At 39.2% G+C, this 11,194-nt stretch overlaps 1 protein-coding gene across 2 annotated transcripts in view; it reads left to right on the forward strand.

Annotated features, from left to right (window-relative positions):
* MARCHF6 (membrane associated ring-CH-type finger 6) overlaps positions 1-9,922 on the forward strand; it is an 81,487-nt gene extending 71,565 nt beyond the window's left edge. For both annotated transcript variants that reach the window (XM_041731515.1, XM_041731513.1), the window contains 4 exons: positions 102-191; positions 2,703-2,835; positions 4,084-4,219; positions 7,098-9,922. In XM_041731515.1, the coding sequence (XP_041587449.1) occupies positions 102-191; positions 2,703-2,835; positions 4,084-4,219; positions 7,098-7,188 (450 nt within the window). In that variant the 3' untranslated portion in view covers positions 7,189-9,922. The remainder of the gene's footprint in view (positions 1-101; positions 192-2,702; positions 2,836-4,083; positions 4,220-7,097) is intronic.
* Positions 9,923-11,194: the final 1,272 nt, after the last annotated feature.

The raw sequence follows: 11,194 nt of genomic DNA on the forward strand, positions 1-11,194 counted from the left end.
TTCCCCCCCTGCCCCTTGCCTTGTTCTCTCTCAAATAAATAAATAACTAAATAACTAAATAACTAAATAAATAAATCTTAAAATGGTTTTTATTTTCCTAGGACTGGGCACTTGGAGTCCTGCATGCCAAAATCATTGCAGCTATAACACTGATGGGTCCTCAGTGGTGGTTGAAAACAGTGATTGAGCAGGTGAGCAGAATCAACTTTCAGGAGAGACTGGGGTAGTAGAGGTTGTGCTTGGTACCTGGGTGCTTAAGTTTAATTTTTCTACCTTTCTGAGTTTTTTACGCTTTCTTTAATAAGAATATATAAGTTTTTTTTAAAGAAAAAGTTTTCTGTTTTATCACCATGAATTTTCATTAACCACTCTTAAGACTTCCCTTATCTGAAGTTTAACCAGTGGCTTAAAGTACCTAAAACCCTCTCTAAAGTAAAGGCAAAAATTTAGCACGTGTTTTTTTTTCAAGGCCAGAGTTCTGATTTAGATTTAGTATTTAATTTTCTAAATCTGAAGCAGAGAAAAGAGGTTACTGTTCAAGACAATAAAAAGGGCAGGGATCCCTGGGTGGTTTAATCGATTGAGCATCCGGACTCCTTCGTTTGGCTCAGGTCATGATCTCAGGGTTATGAGAGCTTGAGATTCTCTCACCGTCTCCTTCTGCCCTTCTCGCTCACATATATATATGCACTCTCTCAAATAAATAAATCTTTTTAAAAAATAAAAAAATAGATTAAAAAGCTGTACACCTTAAACTAATATAACACTGTGTGTTATTAACTTACTTGAATTAAAATAGAAACATAAAAATATATGTATTCTCAGAGCCTTAAAAAATAGTAAAATTGGGATCCCTGGGTGGCGCAGCGGTTTGGCGCCTGCCTTTGGCCCAGGGCGCGATCCTGGAGACCCGGGATCGAATCCCACGTCGGGCTCCCGGTGCATGGAGCCTGCTTCTCCCTCTGTCTGTGTCTCTGCCTCTCTCTCTCTCTCTCTCTCTCTCTCTGTGACTATCATAAATAAATAAAAATTAAAAAAAAAAAAAGTAAAATTTAAAAATTACATATCTTAATGAAAACAAAAGCAGAGCTGTTTGGGAATATTCTAGCTACATAGCACCTAAGCCTCTTACCGTGGAACTGTCAGATAACTTGATCATTGTGATAACCTGAAAAAAGTAGATTGTGCTTGTATACTCTGATAATAAGACTAGGAAGTATGATAATTCACTTTAGGAAGATTTCTATCTAATAACTAACATAACAGATTTTGGTACATACTTCTTTACATTTTAATTGTCGAGAAAATGTTCTTTTGGACAGCCCTCTTATCCTTAGGTCAGCATCAAATAAATTAGGCGTTACAGTTCTATTGCAGTAAAGGTACACCTCCTTTTGATGTATAGGAAAGAGACAGTAGTTCTCAGCCCAGTATGCACAATAAAGTACCAAAAAAATTCCTGAACCCAGAGATTTGTGGAACTAGGGCGAACCAAGGAGTTGCTTTGTGCATGCATCTCTCCACTTTGGAGTCTACTGGTGAGATTCTGGCCTTTGCAAAGGAGAATAAAGGTTTAATACCAGTTGAAGGCTGTGAAACATTGTTGCTTTTTGTAATATTTTGCTCTCAGATGCATTCTTTTCTCATGCATATGTGTAAATTTGAGTAAAAGGATTGAGATTGTGTGCCTTGTTGCACTGATTCAAGTGCATTTGGATTTCTTTGGGATTTCTTTGGGATTTGGATTTCTTTGGGATTTGGAAGCATGCTTTTGGAGGGTTAAGCCTGTTGTCATACACTTCTAAATGCTCTGGCCCATTCCTGAGAGATTGGGTTGAGTTGCAGAGTACTCTGTGGCCAGGAGAAGTTGAAGTGCCAGGGAGAAAACAAGAACAATGCTCTTCTGTTTTGTCCCTCTCTGCACACCATCTTTATGTTCCATTATTCCCAGTTTTCCCCACTTCGATTTGTACTTTGCTCTGAAGTGTGCTATTCATTAGAACTTTCTGGATAAGATAATGAAAATATTGTAGAAATTCTTGAAGTAGGAGAACCTGGGTGGCCCAGACGTTGAGTGTCTGCCTTTGGCTCAGGTCATGATCCCGGGGTCCTGGGATTGGTCCCACATCGGGCTCCCCATGGGGAGCCTGCTTTCCCTCTACCTATGTCTCTGCCTCTCTCTCTGTGTCTCTTATGAATGAATAAATAAAATCTTTAAAAAAAATTGTTGAAGTAAAAAAAATTCACTGTAGAATTCTTTCATATTAAAATTTTGTATAAAATATTTGATTTGTCAAAAATCTCCCATTGATAATGTATTTATATAACATGAACACAGTCTTGAGTAATATCACAGATCGCTCTTCCACAATCTTGTGTGTGCAGTTGCTTCAGTTTATGTGGTATTCATCTAACATTATTAGATGTATCTGGTATTGTACAGTGCAAGGCTAGTGTAGTTATGATTTAGATTGGTGTTTTATTTCATCCCTTAGCATAGTTAACTATAAAGTTTAAGGAAGTAAATGCATTCCTTATAAAAACTTGTGGACACCATACTTATGTTTGTGTTCAGAATTTGTCTTGACTTCGGGAAAAATAATAGATTCAACACCCTTGGGCTTGAATTCAGTAGAGCGTGCTCTGTTAATTGGAGGAATTTGTCCTATTTTCTCGTTCTGATTTTCTCCCTCATCTTTCAGGTTTATGCAAATGGCATCCGGAACATTGACCTTCACTATATCATTCGGAAGCTGGCAGCGCCAGTAATCTCTGTGCTCTTGCTTTCCCTGTGTGTACCTTACGTCATAGCGTCTGGCGTTGTTCCTTTACTAGGTGGGTAATGCTGGCTGGGTAGCTCAAAAGAGCACGTTTATTAATATCACTATACTCTTGTCACTTCCAGTATCATAGGCTCTCTGGCTCCAAGTGATTAATTTGTAAATATAAATCTAGCTAAAACAGTGATTTCAGAAGGATATTTTTCTTAGACTTGGCAACTTAGGGCGAGATTTGGAGAGTCCTGAAGCTCTCTGGTATAGTTTTTTTCTCTAGGCAGGTGAGAAAGTATTAATGTTTACACTGTCCGCGAAATAGGAACAGATTTTTCTTCAGGTTGTCTTCTCCTGACTAGAAATACTGTTATCCCATATTTGTAAAACCACAGAAAAATGTTGTTATATTTAATTTTCAAAATGTTCTCTACCATAAAAGGTAAAAGCAAAGAGGGAATGATATTAAGTGATACTTCAACAACTAGATGTTATCTTATTGTGTGCTGAAGAGTCCCTACAGGACCTTAAACCCGGCATATGTTCAGAATGACGAGCACAAAGTTTTCCCCTCCAAATCTTTTTCTGAGTTCTCTCTCGGTGACTAGTGTTATCCAATAAGCTTCATGAATTAGAAATTTGGTAGGTCATCTGTGTCACTTGAGGCTCTCTGCCTTCCATGCTCAAATGGAGAGTGCTGACCTAGCCTCCGGAACCCATTAATCGGGCACCTTTTTCCATGGCTCTCACCTTAACCTCAGTGACCTCCTATATGGTTTCCCTAATTTGAAGCCACCACCATCGATTCACTTTCCCCTCTGTAGCCACAATGACCTTTCTTTTGAATGAGTCTCATTGTTCCTCTTGAGTGAACATCCTCTCTTGTTGGTTCATGAGTGGCCTTTAAAGCACAGTCTGGGGATCCCTGGGTGGTGCAGCGGTTTGGCGCCTGCCTTTGGCCCAGGGCACGATCCTGGAGACCCGGGATCGAATCCCACATCAGGCTCCCGGTGCATGGAGCCTGCTTCTCCCTCCGCCTGTGTCTCTGCATCTCTCTCTCTCTCTCTCTCTGTGACTATCATACATAAAAAAAATAAATAAATAAATAAAAATAAAGCACAGTCTGCTCCTTGATGTGGTTCCCGAGGCTCCTCGAGCTGTGACTTCTGTGTGCTGGCCTCACTGTGAGCCTCCATTAAAGAGTTTCCATTTTAATTAAGCACTACCAGTCCCTTCCTCCTAGGGGCAGAACATATTTTCATTTCACTGTCCTTCCATACACACTTAGAGTTTTCCTGTTTTGGTTTTGCAGGTGTTACTGCAGAAATGCAGAACTTGGTCCACCGGCGAATTTATCCATTTTTACTGATGGTTGTGGTATTGATGGGGATCTTGTCCTTCCAGGTCCGCCAGTTTAAGCGCCTTTATGAACACATTAAAAATGACAAGTAAGTCTAGACTTTCATTCATCTAGCTGTTCTTAAGATACCTCATTTCTGAATTTTTGTGATAAATCATAGTTGGGAAAGGTGCTCAGATTCTGGATATATTGTGAGATAGAATTAACAGGATTTGCTAACAGGTTGGGTGTAGGATATAAAAGAGAGCGTTATCAAGGACTCAGATGAGCCAAGCAACTGGAAATATGGAATTGTCATTTATGCGATGAAAAGACTGGGAGAAACTAGTAAGGGGAGGAAGACTTTTTAACACCTTTTTCAAATAGTTTTTAGTCTGTTTCCAGATGTTTTGATTTGACAATATATTAAGTAGCTTTGGATAAAAATAAGAAGCTTGCATGAAGACTTAGCCTGCCTCAGCCCTGCCTGCCTCCACGGGCCACTGGGTCACTCTGATCAGTGCTGAGGGAGGCTGTGAGGCCCCTGCAGCAGGAATGTAGAGCCTCTGTTTGGAGGACTCTCTGGAACCCAATCTCAGTGGGAGACCAACAGCAGCCAAGGGAAATAGCTTCCAGGGAAAACCGCCACCTGACCTTCCACGTCCTTGACAGAAAGCTGAATCCTCTTCTGCTCTAGTGGTGTCCAGCAGGGAAAAGGAGTTGATAACTCCACCCTGGCTTGTTGGGACAGTTCCAGTGTATACATGCTGTCTCGTGCCATTGTTAATAGCACCCCTGTTTATTTGTGAGTGCCCTGGTTTAGACAGCAAATTATATGGTCACCTTATTTACTCTGAGGATACTTTAGAGTAATATTTTTAAGAATGAAATTGAAGGTGTTCAAGGCTTCTCCACAGCATTTGCTGGCAGTAAAATATGAGTATAGTTAGGTGGTCAGAGTATAAAGTTCTGTGTGCCATGAAAGAACAGGGTGGGGGGGTTTCAGCTTTCACTGATTAAGATCAGTCAGTTTGCCTCACGTTACCTGTTTAGGCTGATGAGTAAGTTCTGCGGGTAGAAAGCAAATAAGGCTTGGCTAGGTCTGATGCTCTGCTGCTTTCTTCTTCAGCTCTTGTCTACTGCCCTCTTGTGTGCCCGGTGTCCTTTCCCACCCACTTCTCAGCCTTTATTATTCATTATTTTCTGCTCTTTTCCTGCAGCCAAGTGTATTCTTTTCTCTCTCCCCATTTGTTCCTTCTTGGAGAAAACTGTTGAAGTTCAGGCTCTCTGAAGGCCGCATCTGGGGTACTGTTGTGTCCCCATCCTCCAGCAGGGTTTGATCAGGGGCAGGTGCTGAGCATTGGGTGCGTGTGGTGTGGGGGGTGCTGGCTGGGGGCAGGAGAGGTGCTAGGGCATTAGGGAAAGGTCTCCTTTTTTCTGCCATTGAATTACCATTCGGTCCTGGGCAAGTTAATTAACACCATTTCTCTCTGTTTTTTTATTGCTGTTTCATTGCCATAATGCTAACCCCATTCTTGGCATGACTTGGTATGTTTTATGATGACATGTGTGTCAGGTAGAGTTATATGCATTATGAGTCTATCCAGTTGTTACTGTTTAAGACATTTATCAAGTCCTCACAGTTTAAAGAACTACTGGTTGGTTGGGGAACAGTGTGGAAAGTAGTAGTTAACTTCAGGAAAAGAACTGGTAAGACAGAAAGAAAATATTAAACAGTGGGATCATGGATGAAGAAGCAGTAGGATCAGTGAAATGTTTTTAAAAATGACATGTTAAGCTACTCAGCATCACCTGCCAAAGTATCTCATTAGTCATATATTTGTTGGTAGAAAGTGGCAGGTGAAAGTCAAGGTAGAAAGAGTAATTGTGGAGTGAAAGTCGCTATCCTGAGTAGCGCATGCCAGGCCTTTGTTGCTGTGGCTTTAGTATGCTTTCTGTTTCTTAGAATGATCAGAGGACATGAACTCTGTTGGTGAGTATACTGATACTGGGTCTTAGAGACCCAACTCCCAGGTATCCTATCACATGCTGGCTTCACTCTCCCTTGCTTGCCCAGGTTTCTGAGGACTTACAGGGCACTCCTGGGTCTTCAGTGCTCACTCCAAACAGGCACCTTTTACCCTGGAGCTCGTTGCCATCGTCAGCTCTGTCACCCATGTCCTCTGAGGGTTGGCGTGCAGGCCATTCCCCACGTTTAGTGAGGCCACTGCTGCTGCTTCACAGTTGTTGCTGTCGTCCTGGGGATGTGGTGTCTTATCATTCCAGCCGGGGTCATTTCTGTCTCTAGTTCTGCACCCTTTGCTCTTTCCTTCCTGTCATCATAGCGTGTAAGTTAGGAACAGGTAATGCTGTTCTTGGGCCACAACCTCCTGCCTTCTGTCCCTTACATATGCTCACTTCTCTGCCATCTCCCCTTTGACCTCACTGAAAACCTTGCCCTTTGATTTCTCCCTTTGTCTAGAACTAGAGCCTTTCCAGTCCTCTTGCCTCCATACCTAGCTTTCTGAAGATCATATTTCTAGTCTGTTTCTGCATATCTGTCCCCTGAGCTGTTTTATAAAATATCTGTAACCGGTAAATTCCCTGAATTTTATTTATTTATATTATATACATATATTTTATATTATAATATAATATTATTTATTGTGCCTTTTTACCTCCACTCCCAAGCATATGAGTTTGTGAGAACCCAGAGCACCACGTGCTCCATTGCCCAGCATCTGAGACTTCTGATGTTTGCTGTTCTCATGTTTTCCCACTGGCCTGCACCTCACTGTGAGGTGCCTGCTTGTGTGCCTTTTGCAGGTGTTCGTTCTAGAGTCCCTTTCTACCTTTCTAACCATCGAAGGGTTGTAAGCGGGAGTGATCTGATTTGAATTTAAAAACTATCACTGGCTGCTCTTAGGAAGAATATTTAAACATGTAAGGTCATATAAGAGAGTAACCACCCTGTTTTTATAACCTAGATACCTTGTGGGCCAACGCCTCGTGAATTATGAACGGAAATCTGGCAAACAAGGCACATCTCCGCCACCTCCACAGTCGTCCCAAGAATAAAGTGGTTGTCTCAACTACCTTGACCTTCCCCTTGCCTTTACGTGTCCTTTTTTGTGGACTTCTCTCTTTGGAGATTTTTCCCAGTGATCTCTCAGCATTGTTTTTAAGTTAACTGTATTTGACTTGTGTTCTCAGCATTCAGAGAGCAGCAGTGCAACACGGCTCTGCCGCCCTTCCTGCATCTTCCGACATCATAGCTGTCTGAGATTTGTACATGTGTAAATAGAAGTTCCTGGATACCCTAAAACCTTGGATTAAACAGAATGTGCATTGTACATCTTTAAGCAAAATGTATATTAATTTATTAAATCTAGTTGTCACTTTATTTTGGACCTGCTGTGATCTTGACAGGAAACGTGCCACAGAGCCATAGTGCAGAGGCAAGACTTTTTAATTACGTCTTTTGGAGCACAGTATCATGGTGTTCCTAGGAGTTCTTATTAAGTAAACTGTACATTCTGTCTTTCTTGGCTGTTCAGACCTTACCAAGAACCTAAAAGGAAGCAAGTAGAAATCAGCAGTGGAGTGTCTGTGGTAAGAGAACATGAACTCTGTGCTTCACTGTCAATCATTTTTGGAAGTTATTTTGTATAACACCAAAGCTGTTGTACATTTTCTACTGCCTGATTTTTTTTCATGTGTCTGTGTTTATAATATTGTATAGTATCTTGTGCTAGGTGAGGAAATTATTTTTAATTTTGATAATTTAATATTCCTAGTGATCAGCATTAGGGGTTGGGTTTTTGTGCTTGTTAGGGGCATGTCTATATTTAGAGAATAAAAGTCCACAAGTACATTCTCATTAGTTCCCTTCAGCCCCCCCTTTCCATACACAGCTGTCGTTTCCTTTTTGGCAGCAGTGGCCAAAAGTCATGCAGGATCACAAGTCTTATAAAATATCATCACCAACAATGCATCATACTGGAATTAGAACACACTGAGATGTTTCTTAAATGTAGATATGGCTTGTGGTCTTAGACCCAGCAGCATTAGAGAAGACTGGTTAGAACAGCTAGTCCTGCTGGTTAGCGCACCATTGGGTGACAATTAGTGGGGAGTACATTTTTCCTAGTTTTCCATGAGTGAATCCCAAAGTTTCCAGAGCTTTTTGTTTACAGGATAGAACTACAAATAAAACCAACTTGATTTTACTTGTTGAAGAAGGAAGCTGACTTGAGCTGGCCTTTTAACATAGGAGTGAAGAATGTATTTCATTGGAAATGTGCTGTAAAATCTAAGAACACTTATAAATCTGGTTTCCCCTTATAACCAAAGCTTCAAGTAAGAAGTTTAGAGGAATACAACAGTTGGGCACCCGATCCAAGTATTTAATGATAATGGTATATTGTAAGTGTGGTGTTTGCTTTTGAATGATAACCTAGAGTTCTCAGAGAAAATGGACAGCATAGGTCTTCAGGAACTCTTAAAGAGTTTCCATATAGTATTAAAATCTATAGGCTCTAATCTGAAGATTTTTTAAAATATTAAAGTCAGCCAAACATAAGCTACCAAAATAAACATTTTCTGGTTTTGTATTTCAACAGTTTTTCCCAAAGTAGTTATTACTTTACTTTAAAAAAAAATATTTTTAAAACATCAGTATCGAAAAAAGCTTGACAATAGGGTTCAGTGTTACACTTTTTGGCACTTTGTAGCAGTCCTTTCTCTTGTATTTGAAGTAAGATCTTTGCTAGCCCTACCTTTACTTAGAATTTTAGTCCTACTTTAAGAAATTAGGAGCGTCTTAAAATGTAATGCCACCTGTCGTGGTCAAGGTCTATATAAATTGTTCTCTTTGGGAGAAAAAATATTACCAATTGGGCATATAACTTGATATTAATTTAGGTTTCTTTTTTAATTTTTCAGAGAATTTGTAGATCTTGATATAAAGTCATTGGAACACATTTATCTGTTTTACCAGGAAGAGATCTAGGCAGATACCATAAAAGATTAAAAATTGCTATTCTGCAGAATTTTAAATGAATCTTACCACATATTTTGTAAAAAACAAACAAAAAAACAAACCCAAACACATATATGAATGTGTATGAATGGCCAAAAAGTTGCCCTCCATTTCACTGGCAGATAACTTTATCTTGTACTTAAGGATTTCCTCTTGGTTTTCGGTTGTGCTTTGTCCTGTTTTCGATCAGATGAATACTTCCACAAGGAAAGCATTCGCTGGCATAATCTTTACATGGGTAGCATCAGGATTTTATTATTAACCAATAGTCTTACAAACATTTGAAACCTCTAGCTCAGAAAGTGCTATATTACTGCCCTTCTTCCTATAGTTTTTTTTTTGTATATATCTAGTAGCATAGTTTTGCTTCATTTTACATTGGGCTAAAACAGTCTTCAAGGAAGTTAATTAGGAAAGAAGACATTTTGCTTTATTTTTAACTGTTTATAAGTTGAAGACAAATCAACATTTGGGAGTTAGTTTCATATGACCAGTTATCAAATGGTCATAGTATGAAGTGTGCAGTTGTTCATTATTAGCAAATTATGTTTGATTTTTAAAACTATTAAGTACTGATAGTTGAGGTGAAAACTGAAGAAAATGCCAATGTGAAATTCATGTATAGCTCGCCTTAAAAAAGTTCCATGTTTTTAGGTGATTTTTTTTCCTGTTAGTTTGCTGTAGAAACAGTTGAAATTGGACATCTCGATTCCAGATGTAAACAAAAAGTAATTTTTATTTCAACATCTAATATAGCTGTTATTTACTGTGGATTCTTGTCTTGTGTTTTTTCTTTCCGTTATTCAAGTAATAGAGAATAACTTTTTCTTAAAGGATTTGGTCTTAGAGAGGTCATTTCTGTATTGGCAAATGCTATTATTAAAGTATAACTTGAATTTAGGTTGAATTCATGACTTTTTAAAACAAACACTGGGCATTTTTCCATTGTATTGTGTTTACACACCACACATGCATACACATGCATGCGTGTGCACACACACGAGAATGTAGTGCCGGTCTAAGAACACAGGCACTTTTTTTTAACTTATTCTCACTTTCAGGATTGAGTATTTTAAGCTACTTACTGTGATCAGTTCTATACATTGTAAAATTAAATGATTGTTGAAAAGATTCCTTTAGAATGTTACCTACTCAGTCACTGTCAAGAAAAGACAAAAGTAAAATGTCTTACCACCAAAGTGTTATTAAAAACCTCAGTGTGGAGATTGACTTAACTCCCTCAGTTGGGCTGTATCTCCTTATTAATTTGACCCTTGGGCAGACATTTCCTTCTCACCCTCCTACTGCCCTGGGTTATATTTAAAAGCAGCCATCATGAGTAAGGGTTTCAGTCAGATAATCTCCAGCAATACGTTTGGCATGAAAATAACATAAAGTTAGGACAGTGTGTATCTGTCTTCATTCCCATCTACTTTGTAGGAGTGCCTTGTTTTGTCGTGAGAGTCAAGTAGTCCCGTAAATGGAAGTGTCATGACTGTGAGGCCTAAGGATGCATGTTGTAGCGGTAAACAGAACTGTTTGGTTATTTGGAACATCACTTTTTCTATTCAAGCAAACACCTTAGATAACCAGGCCAATTTTCTGCCAAAAGATTCTACAATGCTCCCTTTTTTATGTGGTTGTTTGTTGCCTTCTGAGTCAAGAGAACAAAATTGAATAAAGTGAATGTTAGTTGTAGCCTAGTTTTTTTGGTTTGTTTTTTTTTTTTCTTTTATTTTTTTATTTTTATAATAAATTTATTTTTTATTGGTGTTTTTGCTTTGTTGCAAGATTGCTTCAGAATTACAGAAACGTGCATAGGGTAATTGCATAGGCAGAAAAATCTAGGTAGTTTTTTATGTAAGTTACATAAGAAGGTACATGTAATTATAGTTTGTCTATTCTGTTCTAAGTATAAATTTTAAAGTCTGGTTGCAGAGAACACATCCTGTCCCATTTGTCTCCTCACCGTCCTAACAGACCATCGTCACTGGGAATACTGAAGGCCCTCTTCCTGCGCTGCACACGAGATGCCACCCACTC

The sequence above is a fragment of the Vulpes lagopus genome, chromosome 17 (assembly GCF_018345385.1).
Source record: "Vulpes lagopus strain Blue_001 chromosome 17, ASM1834538v1, whole genome shotgun sequence".
NCBI classification, from domain to species: Eukaryota; Metazoa; Chordata; class Mammalia; order Carnivora; family Canidae; genus Vulpes; species Vulpes lagopus.